This window comes from Tenrec ecaudatus, chromosome 5, assembly GCF_050624435.1.
Source record: "Tenrec ecaudatus isolate mTenEca1 chromosome 5, mTenEca1.hap1, whole genome shotgun sequence".
NCBI classification, from domain to species: Eukaryota; Metazoa; Chordata; class Mammalia; order Afrosoricida; family Tenrecidae; genus Tenrec; species Tenrec ecaudatus.
In genome coordinates, this window is record NC_134534.1 from 70,474,368 (window position 1) to 70,491,855 (window position 17,488).

The following is a 17,488-nucleotide window of genomic DNA, read 5'->3' on the forward strand; positions in this document are numbered from 1 at the left end:
GTTAAAAAGTATGAAAAATATCTTTAGTGAGCTCTCAGTTATTGCAAGATGGTTAAAAGAGAGAAGTAATTATATTATTGATGTTACATTAAAGTTACAGGTGTTAATAATTGACTGGGTTTTCTTTGTGATACCTCGAATCACACTGTTAGTTTAAAAAATATATGTAGAAAAAATTCTTTTCAAAATAAAACCTCGTGTAATTTTTTAATATACCTTCAACCCGTGACTATTTTATTTATTCCTGTTGAATAAACTATTTGCGACTTTCCCATAAACATTACCAAGCAGACTACCATTAAGAAACAGTCCTTTGTAAAGGAACCATTTGAACAATTTTCAGTAAATATCAAATTTGATTAAAGCATAAGTGCTACACCTTCCTTAGGGTAAAAAGTTCAGTAATATCTAAGGCACACAGTAAAAATGTTGTCTGGCTTTTCCTATCCCCTCATTGAACCACTAACCCGGATGCGTTTCAGGATGTTTTCATTAAATGGATAAATACATTCATTCACATGGCTTTTGCAAAACAAATAGACCGAATTTACGTATATATCTATTTGTGTGGGTGCGTATGCCTGTATCTGTAAGTTAGCATGATTTCTTCTATTGAAAATGGATTCTTGCCATGCTCTGTAAATTCAGACTTGATTCTATTTTCCTCTATACATTTCATGAAAATTCTTCCGTATCAAACCACTGTGTTTTACTATGTTTAAAACAGTTACCTAATACAGAATATTTTTTTTTACAAAATGAAAAAGTGTTTGTTTAAATGTATTATTTGTTTTAGTACCTACCTAGGAATCACTTTTGCAAACGTGCTGAAAATGCAGAACATTTGACTGTGAGTTTTATGGCCACCAGAGGGTGCCATGGGGACAGGTTCTACCCTTCATCCCAGGTTGCTATGGAGGCAGATAAAGTACTGAAGCTCTGACTTGAAAGAAATTGTTCAAACTAGCGGGTCTTGCACACGAACCTGGCTTCGCGTGCTGTGATTTTCCAAACATTTTGTTTCCCTTGTAGTACCTGATAAAACCTCAAACCTGTTGCTGTCGAGTCTGACACAAAGATCCTATAGGACAATATTCTGACACCCTGAACTTCCCTGTAAGGTTTTCAGGGTTGTAATGTTTATAGAGGCAGGCCACTACATCCTTCTCCCATGGAGAAGTTGGAGAATTGAACAATTGCCTTTCAGCTAACAACAGAGCGTTTAACCACTTGACCTCCAAGCTTTCTTGTATTATTGACAATCCTTGGGCTTTTTTGCACTGATATAAATATCTTTTCAATAAGTGTTTATGAAGATGACTGATGACTTCAACAGTAAAACATGAAATAATAAAAAGTTTAACAACATCCATGAATTCTTAGCAATAAGACACATTAGTCAAATGAAAACTAGTAGTGGAGTTCAACCTCATTCCATCAAACTTCCCTCGTGCCCACGCCATAAAGAAACAAGATAAGAGTGACAGGGGCATTATGACTTAGGAAAACAATGAGATTCACTAGCACATGACTATATTGTATTTTCTGATTTCATAAATCAGAAATACATCTTATTATATTAAGTTTATACTTGAAGATGAAGTATATGAAGTTTACTATTTTCCTCAAATAATGCAGTTATTTACCATAGTGTATTACTGGAAATGATTTATAAGACAATTTTTTATAAAAACTTTTTACTGGTTTGTTGTTACTATTTTTTCTATGTATACATCCTGTCACTGAGTCAAATTATAATATGTTCTCTGTTTTGAGAGCTATCTGGACTGATGCTCATCAACTATAGATATTCATTAGAAATAGTATTAAGATTTATTTCTAGGTACACATTCCTGTTCCAACCACATATCTGATACCCGGCTTCCCCCCAAAAGTAACATACCACAACAGACGGAATGTGGAAGAATTATGAAAATCTAGCAGTTGTCAATTAACCCTGCTGGTAAAGATATTTTCAAAAACTAACTGTTGCCTGCTCATATTTTCATAGTTTTAAATTAAAATATGCTATTCCTGCTATCATGTAGTACATTTATCTTTCATATTTTAATATGAATAAACATATAAAAAGAATTAGGTTTCAATTTCTAATATAGCAAAAAAAGATAAAACTACTCAAACACACAAAAAGCTCCCTGAGACCAAACATCTGAGAACCTCTGTTCCTTATGTCATAGTTCAATTAACATTTCATTAATTAATATCTCTAAGTCAAATTTATAATTCATATAAGCCTGTCTAATAGAAAACTCAAGATAAACAATTCCAAAGTGAACAGTTGATTCTATCTGAAACTGCCAAAATGTCTGTTCCTGCTTTTTTCCCACTTTGGAAATGGCATCACCATTCACTCCATCATTCCTCTCGCAGCCCTCCGAGTCACCATTCATTCGTTTCTTCTGCAACCCTCTTACTCGATCCACTGGATCATTGTCATTGCCAGCGCATCTTGCCGCTTCTCACCAGCTTCACCACTAATCCACCGATCCAAGGCACCACCATTTACCTTGGTGTCTTGGAAAGTTAAATTACAAAATCTACTAACTGAAGTTGCCAAAGGGGAGCTCTAGGAGAGTACAACTACCTGCCCCATCAGCACCATCATCATCATCATCACCAAGTTGATACTAGCAGACGTCAAAGAATCTGCATTGCACAGTGTTACTAGTTTCCTTTTTTAAATATAATGATTCTGTCATCACAATGATTCCATTTCTCTAACCAAATTCTGAAGATCTCAAGGCAGATGTATAGGTAAAGTTGCATGTTTCATGTAATAATTTTCATAAAAGAATCTAAAATCAGAACTCTATATTTTAATGTTAACATGAATTTCCAAATAAATATTTGAACATTTTCTCTGACTCACACACTTTGGAAATTATACAGTGGATTGGATCATAAGAACTGTATTATCTGTGTATTAGCTATATAATCAACTTACCTTATCCAATTCATCCGAAATTGCAATACCTGGGATTCAAAAGAGATATATCATTAACATTTTAGAAGTGATCATTAGTAATATAATGTAAAAATATATTTATAAAAGAAATATTTTCTATTCTGCATTTTTCCCTTCATTTTATTGGTGTTCCAAAATAATGTGGCATATTCTTTCTACCAATGGAAAGAAATGAGCAGCGATGGCCTTCTGAAACAGTGCAATGATGCCATGCAAGCAAGCGAGGTGGCCCTACTGCTTGCAGGTGGTGAAAGGCTGAGCAGCCCTTCAAAGGCAGCTGTGGAGCGGGCACCCAAGGGCTGGACAGTCAGATGGCACTCGAGTACAGCTTAGCCTGTTGGGAGTCAGTTCTTAGACGACTAGAGTGGACAAGCACAGTGAGATCTGAGAGTGCTGAAACTTGACTGGGGAAACCTCATTGTTCTGGGTCTCTCTCTGCCTTACACAGGTTCCAGCTTCCACAGGTTTGACACCATTACGACAGAATGGTGGGAGGAGAACATTATTGTTTTCATGCGAGGAAACAGACTCCAAACCAATTCAAACTCACTGGCATTGAGTCAATGCCAACTCATAGAGATCTATCAAATAGAGAAAAAGTCTATTTGATTTTTTGCCTGGAAGAGACGAAGACCTGAGTATGTCTCTTCAGAGCAGGTGGATGTGCTTGTGTAAGTCAGTGAAACAAGCAAGGGAGAGACAGAGTGATGCTGGTTCACAGAAGACACTGTAAACATAGACTCGGCAATGAAAAGAATAGCTGCTGATGAAATCATTTGTCTTTATGATTTGTGAAGAATAAATACAAGGGGACGTCTCCATCTGTCAGCAAGAGAGCTGAAGCTTATGGCAAAATGTCCAATACACTTCACGTAGCTGTGCAAGCCTAAAAGCCAGAATCGGAAAAAGAAGTTATTGTGTTTTAGTCTAGTGAAAATTTTTAAAGTTCATAGAGACTGGGGAGCAGCAGGAAAAACATGCAAGAGAAAATCAGTTGGTGTTAACATGTTGTAAGGAAGGAAGACCCAGGATGTTGATGTGGGACTCTTGTGTCCTGGGGCACAGGGCCTTCCTAGGACACTTTATGCTGAGAGCTTATAAAATGTTGCCTACAAAGAGAAACAAAGCCACTTAGCTACTTGGTGATAGTGTCTATCTGAAGTAGTGGACTAGCTGGGAAAAATGGGGGTGAGGGAATTTTCCCCAAATCTGAACTTCTAGTTAAAGAGATAGCAGCTCCCCACAGGCCGGTCAGGTGGGTTTCCGGATTCTGCTCAAGGAGTGGAAATGGCTTCTTCCATATAGCTTCCATTACTGTCCCTCAGCTTACAGGTATTTTTACCTACTCCATTCCCCAAGATCTCTGTGGCTTCTTTGTCTGGATACCCAGCTTTCCCACAAAATTGCCATGCTACACGAGTCTGTGCACCCGAGTACTGGTTATGGATGGAGTAGGACTACGCGATCCCTGTGAAGCGCCAGCCACATCTGAAACTTGAGTTTGAAATGCAACCTGCTCAGCCACCCGCAGCCAGTCACTTTGCTTTAATTTCTATCTGTGGTCCAGGCACAGCCTAATCACTTTGACTGCAAATAAATAGGCAACGAAAACAAACACCCTTATACAAGCAAACTGGAGACATTTGGGGCTCAGTGCCAGACCACTGCAAGAAAGTGAATATGGCAATAAAGCAAGTTAGGTAGATTTGGGGGAGTTCCCAGTGATTATAAGTTATGTTTATCTGATATTGTAGTTTATTAAGTATGCAATGGCATTGTGGAAAACATGGGACTAGTGTGCGAATTTCCAAAAAATGAGGCAGATACAGGAAGATCTCATTTTATTGTCCTTTACAGATACTGCATTTTTTCTACTTGAAGCTTTGTGGTCACCCTTCTCTGAGAAAGTCAATCTGCTTCATTTTTCTAACACTGTGTGTTAGATTATTTTGTGTAAAGGGAAATAAAATGAAGCCCAATAAAACAAGGTATTCTTTTAAAAATACTTTTATTGGGGGCTCTTGCATCTCTTATCACAATCCATATGTTCTTTCATCGTGTCAAGCACATTTGCACATATGCTGCCATCATCATTTTCAAAGTATTCTCTTCCCACTTGAGTCCCTGATACCGCTCCACATTTCTTCCCTTCCCTCCTCCACCCACCTCCCTCATTATAAGTTATAGATTATTTTTTCTATGTCTTACATCATTCTCTATCGCCCCTCACCCACTTTTCCATTATTCATCCCCCTTGGAGGAGGTTCCAGGTTGATTCTTGTGATCGGTTCCCTTTTTCTCCTCCCACCATCCCCTAATCCTCCTGGTATCTCTAGTCTCATTGTTGGCCCTGTTGGGTTGACCTAGGCTGGATTCCCTGTGTTGTGGGCTCTCATTTGCAGCAGTGTGCATGCTCTGATCTAATCCAATTTATAAGGTAGAATTGAGGTCATGAAAGTGGGGGGAAGGAAGCACCTAGGAACTAGAGGGAAGTTGTGTGCTTCATCGGTGTTGTACTGCACCCCGACTGACTCCTCTCTTCCCTGTGACCCCTCTGTGAGGGGTTGTCCAATTGTCCACAGACGGGCATTGGGTCTCCACTCCATGCCACCATCAGTCCCCGCCCCCCATTCACTTAGGGTATTGTTTTATTCTAGGTCTTAGATTACTGATACCTGATCCCATCGATACCTCATGATAACACAGGCTGGTGTGCTTTTTCCATGTAAACTTTGTTGCTACTCAGCCAAATGACTGCTTGTTTAACTACAAACCTTTAAGACCCCAGACACTATATCTTTTGATAGCCGGGCACCATCAGCTTTCTTCACCACATTTGCTTATGCACCCAGTTTGTCTTCAACAATCGTGTCGGGAAGGTGAGCATCACAGAATGCCAGATTGTTAAAACAAAGTGTTCTTTGTTAAGGGAGTACATGAGGCAAGGCCCACTGTCCCTTCACTACCTTAATTCTTAACATATAGAGAAGAGTACATAGTTCTATTTTCCTCTCATTATATATATAATGTCCCTGCCTGTATTTAGGCCTCTATAAGTGTCCTTTAGCTCCTGGTTCTTTCCTCTATTTCCTTTTTACTTTCCTCTTGTCCCACCATCATATTCAGCCTTCATTCGGATTTAGTAATTCCTCACTGCTACATTGCCTTTGATTGAGCCCCACTAGGCATCCTATGACCTTCCTTCCATTGATTTCAGTTCACTTGTTGTTCCTTTGTCCCTGGGTTGGTACCCTCCATCTTTCCTTTCTCCCACTTCCCCTTCTCCCGTACAACCCCGGAACCATTGGTCCCATTTTTTTTTTCACCTCCAAATTATTTATCCCACATATCTTATCTAGATAAACATGCAGATACATTAATAAGTGCAAAAACCAGACAAAGCCAAAAAAACAACAAAGGAAGTCAAAACCAACAATAGCAACAGCAAAAAACAAACGCAAAATGATAATTACAAAATGAAAGCCACTGACAAAAATGGAAAAGTCTATAAATAGTTCAAGGTCTGTTTTTTGGCCTTTATAATTGTTTTCCAGTCTAGTCTGATGGGGTGCCACACTCTGTCTCCCAAGTCTATTTTTGGTATTCCCTGGGGGTTTCAGCAGTCTGCTCCCCCTGCCGCTCTGCTGCATGACCTCAGTGCCTTGCCCCAGCGTGATGGGACCAGACTGCGTGCTATCCCCACACTCTGTCTCCAGTGCTGTCCCCGCAGTGTGTCATGGTTCAGTGCAGGATGCCATGTCCCATGGCGGGGCCATCCCTATGGTCCTCCCCGTGCATTATCTGTTCTGAGCAGGAACATTGTTTTGGGGACTTGGTGGGCCAGGATGTCCAAAATGAGGTATTCCTGTATCTTTATTTGCAGTGTTTCTTCATGTCAATCAAGTCCTAATCATATAATCTTCTTAATTTCCTTAGACCTGTTCCCATTCCCCTCTTTTTGGCAAGTAATTCATGTCAGACTTCAGCATCCCTGTCCTTGTCACTGGACACCACATCAACTCTGTCTTCCTGTCAGAGTGATCTTTCAGAACCCTCAACTCAATGACCTACTTAAAAAATGTCTTTAGCATATCAATCTCTGCTCTGCCGTGTGATTTCAACAGATCCACCTTCACTGTCTGTGTCACTGACTTCACACTTTATGAGCCAACAGTGCAAACATTTCCTCTGTCTCTGAAATATCTTCTTACAGGCATGCTTCCCAGCCAGCTATGTCTTCCCCATGAGCGATCTTCATACCTCTTTGCTTCGTTTTACTTAATTAATTCGATTGTAGCGTTGCTCTATATCAGGCAGGACACTTGTGATTTCAACTATTTTCACATATCTTACATGACATTTTCCACATTGCGCCAAATCATCACCACTTTCCATGTCCGAATCGCGTCATCACTCTCACCAGAAATGCATTGCTTGTTAAGAACTCTGCTCTTCCTCCCCACTGCCCCCACGCCGGTTCGGACTCAGAGTGACCTGCGCAACGGAGCCAACGGTCCCGTCGGGGTTTCTAGGCTCTAATCTTTACAGGCCTTTCCTTCTGTGGAGGCCTTGGTGGGCTCGAACCACTGACCCTTCTTTTAGCAGCCGTGTGCTTATCCAATGCACCACCAGAGCTCCACGGCTGCTGCTGGGAAGCTATTGATACATTTAGTCTTATGGTCCCCACTTAGTTCTTCCTAAATGCTTTCTGGATGTTCTTCCCTTCATCTGCAGTACTTTTGATATTTCTTAGATCAAATTGTTCCCATGTATCTTTCCTTACTAAAGGGTCAATTTTGAGGTGTGAGCCTATGTGAAAATCATTTTTTTTCATTCCCCCGTAAGTGTTTGGAGACTAGAGAAATAAATATAAAGATTAATGAACAAAACTTTGTAGAATTATTAATTCCTATTTTAACTCATAAGTTTTTCTTCTCAAATTCCTCAGCTGTTTGTCAAGGAAGACTTTTCAGACATGCTCATGACTGAATTACTAAAAAAAATAATTGGTTACTTTTTTCTTGACTGAGAATGCTATTATCAGCCATGGAGCATAAGTAGCTGTTATCTTTTCTTCCAACAGCTGATTATTTTTTAATCTTAGAAACGCTTCAGTCAGTGCGTTCACACGAACTGCAATCTGTAGACAAAGTGTCTGAGCAGAGTAAAGATATTCATCCGACCACCTCTCCATTTAGAGAAAGCATCCACAAGTAGCACAAAGCCCACAAAACACTCAGACCCACTGCCTCAGGGACACCATCTGTCAAGCAAAGGGCACTGTAGTCCAATTGAATACAACAGGAAACTGCTTCAATTTGGGGTTGGTTGGTCGGTTGCTTTTTAAGTACAACTTCTTTAATATATGTTCCACAAAGTCAAAAGTCTCAACAAACCAATCAAATCTGCACACACCTAAGTGCATGCCATCTGAAATCAAAGGCTTACATTTAGCGCAAGAGAAGGCATGTGGTGGTAAAGTGTGAGGGAAGGGACCCAGAGAAGATGGGATAGGAAGAACTGGACTTGGAAGGTGGCACTCATGCCCAGCCCATTGCTGAGTCCCCGTGCCAATCACGGTGCTGTGTACCAGAGCAGAGTGGCTGGGCCTACAGGGGCGCAACATCTAAAGCGAGACATAATGGAAAATGGCTGTGGCAGGGTCCTGTAGCAGGTGAAGCTGTAAGCGCACTCGGAGGAAAGCACAGACTGACACAAAGAGGGCCACCAAATGCAGAACAGGGCAGCGACAGAGTGGCAGAAGTTACACAAGAGCTGAATGTACAGAAAGGAGTAGGGTTTGGGTTGGCAGAAAGAAAGCACAGCAATGGGGGGAGGGGGGCGTGGGGTAAGGATAAGATTCCAGAGTAAGAGGACAGTCGAACTGTCTAGTGCACAGAAAAGATGACTATCACAGAGTTTCTGTCCTGCTGGTGCATCGTAGCAGAGTCTGGAGAGATGCTCCTGGAGACATGATTCGGAGGCTGCCTGTGAAGCTCCCCTCCGCATCTGAAGAAGTCGCTTGCGCATCGGAAACAAGTTCGTGCCACATTAAACACCCACTTCGGCTCCATCACGGTGATGATAGTCAGGGCTGATGTGAGGGACAGCAAAATACGAATTTGCGGGACCTTCTTTTCCTAAATTATCCCCTTAAATTCTGCAGGGGATACAGCTGGTTAGAATTTCCCAGTCTCTTTTGCAGTTAAAGGTTGACATGGGGAGACACAGTCCCAACCAGTGGAATGTAAGCACACACGAGGCATACCACCCCACCCCCAGGTACCAGAAGGCTTCCCCATAGCCTGTCCGGGTCTTCTGCTCTCCTCTGCAGCTACCATGGCGGTCATGTGAGAAAACAGTGGGAAAATGAGGCAGTAGCTCGCTTTTCTGCAAGACCACATTAAGCCATTCTCTGAGTGCAAAGAGCCGTCTATTACATTAATCCACAGAGACTTCAGGAATAACCTTCCGTAACAGAAGGTTATGGCAATCCAATTAACTGCAAGCTCAATATAGGTAGGATGTAATGGTCCATGTTAAATGGACAGAGCAACGAACCAAGAGAGATAAAAAGAATGTAAAATAGGGGAACCCTGGTAGGGTTGGAGATCTAATCTGCATTTTAGAGAGAAATGAGCAAGAGTTGGTAAATCTTCATAAACTGCTAAAAAAGGCGGGGGGTAAACAAGAATTCCATGGGTGCCAATTTGGGTGAACTGGTGATCGTGCACCACCTTCCACAGAGCCAGCAGAAGAAAGGTGACATTTAGAGAGGAAGGCAGGAGCGAGTCACACACATGAGAGAGAGAGGGAGGGAGAGAGCCCCCACCACCGTACCTCCACCCCCAGAATTATGGAGCTTTCAGAACAAGCACTTTGCCCTCTATAGGAGCATCAAGCATCGAGGACCATTGCCTGGGAAGGTTGTCTCTGGTCACGGTGAATTTTTTCATAAAAGCAGTTTCACTGGAACCCCGTTTTTTGAGATGGCTGATTTCAGAGAACAGTGTGCAGCTGTGAAGTTGTGTTTCCTGCTCAGAAAATATGATGCAGAAACTGTTGTGATGTTGAACACAACTTACAAGGACAGCGCTGTGGGAAAAGCTGAAGTGTAGGAGTGGTTTTCTGGTTTCAAGAAAGGTGAAATGTTGATTGATGAGAAGCCTCATTCTGGACATCCATCAACTACCCTAATGAACTAACATGCTGACCCCCTAGTGCATTTGGAGTTCGTCCACCAGGTCAGACTGTTAATTAAGCTTTCTGTGGAGATGTTTGAAAAGATAGTGTAAGAGTGTGCAACATAAAAGAACTGATTTGTGGCAGATGGGGGACTGACTTTGTCACCATGACAAGGCACCTGCTCACACAGCCATCTCAGTGCACCAGGTTTTGGCAAAAATCAGCAGGTCTCTCTTGCCCCATGTACCTTACTCACCTGACCTTGCTCCATGCAACTTCTTTTTGTTTGCACAAATGAAGAAGGACATGAAAAGACAATGATTTGACGACTTAGAAGAAACAAGGGATGTGCTATCAGCCATCCAAATAGCTGAATTTGAAAAATGTTTCCAAGAATGGAATCACAGATTTGACTAATGTAGTTAATGTAATGGAGAGTTCTATGAAGGCGATATGGTTGGTTGGTAAAAAATAAATAAATAAATAAATAAAATTAAATACACAGCTTTGGAAAAAATCCATTGGGGTGTCATCCCTCGTGTTTGTGTGTATTCAGTTTAATATAATTGTGTGATATACCAGTTGAAATATGCTTTAGACAGTTTTTATCCAAGTGTAAACAGTACAGAGAACATCCTCATTTGGATTAGCTCTGCAGGAATGTGGACGAGGCTCTACAGAGAGGACTTGGGCACAGGAAGGTCCACGGTAGCAACACTTAAAGGGACAGGGAAGAAAGAGGCACCTTGATAATGACCTAGGAAAAAGACGCAGAGAGTACACTAAGACAACCCGCGTCTTCGTGCCAGAAACAAGGGAACTAGAAAGTTGGAAGACAAACAAATCTGTTCACAGTAGTAAAACGGTCAAAGCAACTTTGTACTGGAAAATGTCCATTGGATTGGGCCACCAGGAGTTAAGTGGGAATCACAAAGAGATGATGTCAGTAGAATGATAAATGTGGGAATGTAATTGCACTGAGTGGTTGAAGATGAGCAAGTATGGACAGTGAGTGCTCACCAGCTTTTCCAAACTTTGGATGATAAAGGAAGACAGAAATATGATTTGTTACTGGTGGTGACTCAAGCTCCAGAGAAGAGCTTTTTGTTAGATCGCTTTGAACACTGGATTGAGCTGTGATGTGCAATATCTAACCATAATAGCAGGTTAGCAGGTGGCTACAGAACATCTGAAACTTAGCGAGTCCAAATTGAGGTGAAAAAAATGAACTATCTCATTAATGATGTTATATATATTACATGCTGAAATGATCACATTTTGAATATACTTGGTAAATTATTTTTATTTTATTAAAATTAATTTGAGGAACTTAATTTAACATGTTTCTTTTAACTTTAAAACATGCTTCTAATGGAAAAATTTAAAGTACATGAGGCTCACATTATACTTTTCTTGAGCAGTGCTGTTAGAGATCCGAAGCGGTTATAGGTACAAAGAAATAAAAGTAATATTGCTAATAATATTTAAGGTAGCCTTCAAAATCCAGTTCCATGTAAATACTCACCAACAACTCCAGAGAGTAGCAGTGAGTGTGAAGAATATCAAGCCCTGGATACACCCCCCATCAGTGGGCCTTAAGTTCATCCTTGCTATCCTAGGTGGGATACTAGCACTGTAGGGAAATAAAACTGGGACTTATTCCCTGACTTAAACGGAGGGAATCTGGAAGACTAGAATTCCACGGCTGGAAGACCGCCACTCTGGTAGTTGGAGATATAGTCCAGGTACATGTTCCTACGGTTGTCTAAGTTTTCCACAGTTTCTCCCTTAAAGCTGTGCTGCAGAGTGAGCACATGATTGATTCATTCTCCCTAAAAAAAGCAGACATTTCTATTTGGCTCTATTTTCTTCCCACCGCAGCATCCAGCCCCTCTCACACCTTCCTCCAATAGCAGATCGACATAGGGGGACTTTACCCTCCATGTCTGGATTCAAAATGTTTCTATTAAGCATGAATATTTGGCTATATTAATTGGATCATGAAGTTTTGCCTTGACAACTTTTAATGGATAGAAAATAGCCATGTCGCCCATGTGGCTTTTGAATTTTATATATAAAGTAAAAGGGGGACTTGTGAGGGGAGGTCAGACGCTCACAGACATCCTCCCAGAGGGCGATCAGTTGCCAGACTATACAGCAGGCCCCACTACTTTCTGTTAAAGACAATGCACACCTGCAGTCATCTATTTGATTCCAGTAGGTGGGGTTCACACCCTACTGACCATGGTTCCTATGGAGATCTAGGGAATAGGTCAAAGTTAAGCCGCCATCCTAAACCTAGGATCTGCCCATCTTGTCCCATGTGTATCCCCAGGCCCTCCTCTTCCTATTCTAGCACAGCTCCTTCCTGGGACGTATGTCCTCACCTGTAATTAGGGGGCTTGCACGTCCCCAGAGAATATAAAAAGCCTGGGCTAGAATTAAAGAGCTCTCTCTCTCTCCCTCCACGTGGACCACCAAGTGGGACTGAGGTGAGCATGCTACCATGAATCGTGTCTGACTCCATTTATTTCAATACTTCACTTCTATCTCTCATGCTCTCTATGACTTTACTATGATCTTTACTTAGTATTGCTGTACAATTGCGCCTAGCAGACCCATCATGATGTGTTAGGGGCTGGCTTCCCCTGACACTATCCTAGGTGGACTTGAACTGATCAGGCGAACGCTTGACAAGAAGGTGACCACAGAGAGACACTCTTTTGCTGGTCTCAAAGAGGGGATAGGAGACTCTCATATTGTGAGCGCCCCAGCAAGGATATGAGAATGTCTTCCACAAGGGGAGAGCAGCTCCCGGGCAAAAGTCAGCATGAAAACAGGGTCATCATGACTATGCTGATGTGAAACTGGATTTTCCTAACAACACATGAATGGGCTGGATGAATTCTCAGACGAACGCGCACACACGCACATGCACACACACACACATGCACACATACATAAATTCTGCCAAGTACATTTACTAGTACGTTTTTATAGATACTTTAGTTAATATAAATATACACATACTGAAGTATTCATGTGACTATATATTAATTCTTCCAAAATGTGCCAAACAACACTGCTTCACTTCAATAAAAACTATGGAACATGAAAAGCTGTGGTGTCTGAAAACACAGCTATATCCTAAGGTCGCACTGGCTTTCTACTCCCATAACGATGGAGAGCACTGGAAACCCACAGCGTCCACTGACTTGATGGCAGAGTTAAGGGCGAATGTTTCCAGTGTTCTAGAACTGTGTATATTAGCACTTTTTCATATCCCATGGCATCAGAAGAAAATATCAATGATTCCTTGGCATCAATGTGTTTCCAAAATGGCTAATTTTTAAAGTTGGGAAATATTTTAGAACTAGAGAAAGATGGGAATAATGTAAACTCGCAAATAAACCCACAGAGTAGATAGGTATGTCTCTACATATTCAACATCCTTATTTGACAATAGCATTTATTTAAATTTTTTATATAAATATTTTTAAAACTTCATATCAACCAAAGCAGGCTTGATATTGTCTTTTTGTTTGCAACATGTGGGAGTTGATGACCATGAAGATTAAAAATTTGGCTAAAGTCCTTCATCTCCTAGGTGGCAAAGCCAAGCCTCTAACAGAAGCCCTCAAAGTCTAGGCCTGTGGTAGGTAGGGATTATATCCACTAAACATTACTGATTAGAGGCTGGTGTCACATCCATGGAGTCAGAGACAACTCATTGATGTCATAAGCCTTTTGTAGAAGAGCAACACAAACACAGGCAATCCCACTCTGCAACTCTGCCTTCCTGCTTGCCAGGACCCTGAGCTGTCAGCGCCCGACCCTGTCTGCACTAACATTGGATCTACGAGGCTGCACCCACTGACCGCTTACCTCCCTGCTTCAGGCTTCATTGTTCTGCATCACCAGCCAGCAGTTACGTGAGTCTGAAGAGGGACCTGTGGGTCAGTGTAGGACTCACTTATGTAAGTGAGCTGGCTGGGCTCAGGTGCCATTGTGATGCAGGAGGAAGTGATTTGCTTAGCCAGCATTGAGTTCATTTTAATGGCCGTGGAACACTTTGGAGAGGAAGATCAATGACTGGAACAACATGAAGAGTATGATCAATGGCACTGAATTATACATGCAGAAGTTGTTGAAATGGAGGATGGTGTGTTGTGTATATTATTGAAGAAGCAAACAATTACCTGAATCACATTGAGTACGAGGAAACAGAGAATGTTCCAGAATGATGTGGTAAATTTTACAATGCTTCCTGATAAGATGGAACTACTGAATTGTATGATATATGGATAAAGTACCAATATAACTGCTACACAATGAAAGTCACCGTGAAAAAGAAGGGAAATAAAGCTCTTTCTTAAACATAGATGAGTGCCATTGGATTTTTTTTCTCTAGACAACCCTGCCTAACACAGGGCCATTTCAGGTTTTAGGTTTTCGTTGGTTTTTCTGTTTTGTGTTTCATTAAGGTATGCTGCAAAGTACTGTGCTCGGTACTGAAAGGAGGCTGAGGATAATGAGTCTTACTACCTTCAGAAGGTGAGAGGCATGAAGAACTAGCGGAGGAAATAGATACATGTATTCAATATTATTACAAAACATATGCACTAGAGTATGTTTGTTCAAGAGATAAGAACTCGCATTTGACTGGGTACAGAGACCACGCTGCAGAGGATGCAGCCAAACAGCCATGGGCCTATAGCTCTCCCACTCAATAGCCGCAGTCTTTCTACTAGCCTGCATAATGTGCATAATCAGTCTTCATTTCCAGTCACCAAGTCCGGTCCTTAGAACTCGTCAGCCTTTCACAGCGTTATAAGAAGGATATTGGAAATGGATTCCTGGAAATAGTAATGAATGTGTCTGCCTTTAGTATTGGTCAGGAATTTCAATTATATTCAAGCCAATGAACTTACTTCGAGAGAGATTCTCAAGGGCTCTTCCCAGCTTCTTGCTCTCTTGAAGGATGTGGTTCAATTCATCGAAATCACGGCCTTCTGGTTTAGTCTTCCAGTTCCATGTAGGATCCTCTATAGATATTGGCACTACATAAAAAAAGTTATTTCATAAGCGTGCTAACTAAGGATATAAACTTAATATTAACCAATATGTTTAAGAATTTACCAAGACCAATGTGCAGAATAAATTGTTTTAAATGAAGCTAGTTTTCCTGAGAGCAAACCAAGGGGAGCTATAATTTCAAGTTTGAAAGGGACAGTTTAACTGAAAATGGAAAGGAAGTGCAATGGGGTTTACAGAAAGAAGGAAACAGGTATCGATTTGAATTTTGTTATTTCTGTACTTTAAGGGAAAAAGCACACAGGCAAAGTATAAAGTGACTGGCATAAAAAATTACTAACTTCATTGAAAATTAGAAACTATTTTAAGGTATTTTACTATAACTTCTGAAAACAAAAATGACTGAATACAGTCAAGGTCATTAGTTTATTGTGTCAACCTGGCCAATAAACACATGTGGGGTTAATTGAAGGGCAGAGGGATAAATGGCTCAGTGAGCCTTGCCTTTTGAGTTCTCGGGTCTATTACTTAGTGATGGTTAGACCAGGGTGCAGCTGCCTTAGCCAGTTCCCTGATTCAGCTTGCAAGGCTCACTTCCTGCAAGACATCTCCAAGGAGAAGCTGCATTGACCTACCCTGATGCAGCCCTGGGTGCTGAAGCAGCCGTGTGGAGACCCCTGCCAGCGCTGAGATGTTTACACACTCACTGACTGGGCTTTCCCCCTGCAGTCAATGTCATAGTGTGTGCTTTGTGAGATGGAGGAGGACTTTGTGGATTGGTGTTGGACATATGGGTTAATGTTGGACTTCTGGGCTTGGGCAACAGTGGGTTAGGATGTTTTCTTGAAGCGCACTTACCCTTTATATAAAACTCTCTCTTATACATGAGTTTCTGTGGATTTGTTTCTCTAAAGTACCCAGACTAATACAACAGTATACCACTGCTTACCCAAATTCTCCCTAAAATGACACTATAGTGAAGTAATATTTTTATCTCTCAAAACTTATAAGACTAAGAAGAGAAGGCTTTACAGAAGAGGAAATAGCAGCATGTTTGGGGAAGGAAAAAAGGCAGGGATGCAGAGTAACTAGATTAAACAAGCTAGAGATAAACTTACTACCACTGAGTCAGTTCCAGTTGTTAAGACCTACGTGGGGCCTTTGAGACTGTACAGTTTCAGGGGAGCAGACGGCCTCATCTTTTCCTGAGGCATGGTTTGTAGGTTTGAACCATGATATGGTCCAACACTGACCTGACAGTCTGAAATCTAAATTCCAAAAAAGAGAGATAGCCAAAAAAAAAGAAGAACTTGTATAACAGTTAAACAATAGAATTTCAATTCAGGAGACACAATATCAAAGTAATAATAATATAAAGAGTCCCTCAATTACTTTTTGCCTTTCTTTTTGTTTTGTAATGCCTTCAATGTGGACGCAGGGCCAGAGCCTGTAAACATAGGGCTGCTTCTGGAAGCTGAAGAACTGATTTATGTTTCCTATTAAACAAGTCCATTAAAAACCCAGCACAATTCATGGTATGACAACATTTTAACTGTCACGATAAGAAACTATCTTAATAGCTTCCAGGAAGAAATATAGAAAGTAAAATGTCCAGACTTCTAATCCACGATACTGGCCTTAAAACACAGGAAATGAGTTGTCCCAAAGTTCCAACTGCATATTATTCCTTAGAATTCTATATCCTGGCAAAAACCAGTCAGGACACTTGGAGTGACTGAAGACCATATTTCCCTCGCAATATTTTCCAGAAAGCTCTTACGGGTGAAGGGAACGATTTAGGAATCAGGTGATCCATAAGATCGCCTGATAAAGACAAATGGAATCTCCAAAATGACTGTAAAGAAAGATCTCAAGAGACAGCTGAGAACACCTCGGAGTCAGCCCAGGAACAAGGGGCAAGAGCTGCAGGCAGAAGGAGAAAGATGTCGGATCACACTGAGAAGCTTTAAAGCTCGGCGGTATGGTGTGCGGAAGGATCAGAAGTGCTGGTGGTGAAGCGGTTAAGCGTTGCACTACTAACTGCAAAGTCAGCAGTTCTAAACCCCCAGCCACTCCACAGAAGGCGATGGAGGCTTTCTACTCATATGAAGTTCCAGTCTCAGAAACCCACACGGGCCGATCTCCCTTGTCCTACGGCATTGCTGAGTCAGACCAAGTCAGGGGCAGTGAGACAGGAGACGAAGGAAGCTATGATCAATTTTCGGGACACGTAAAAAATAGTGGACCATATCATGACTCACCTTTGAAATATGCTCATGAATA

The 17,488-nt window shown here is 41.3% G+C and overlaps 1 protein-coding gene across 3 annotated transcripts in view; it reads right to left on the reverse strand.

The window, feature by feature from the left end:
* The window catches only part of C5H8orf34 (chromosome 5 C8orf34 homolog), a 417,612-nt gene that overhangs the window by 297,499 nt on the left and 102,625 nt on the right, over window positions 1-17,488 (reverse strand). For all 3 annotated transcript variants that reach the window (XM_075549596.1, XM_075549598.1, XM_075549597.1), the window contains exons 4-5: window positions 15,103-15,231; window positions 2,966-2,994 (exon numbers count right to left, since the gene is read on the reverse strand). In XM_075549596.1, coding sequence (XP_075405711.1) covers window positions 2,966-2,994; window positions 15,103-15,231 — 158 coding nt within the window. The remainder of the gene's footprint in view (window positions 1-2,965; window positions 2,995-15,102; window positions 15,232-17,488) is intronic.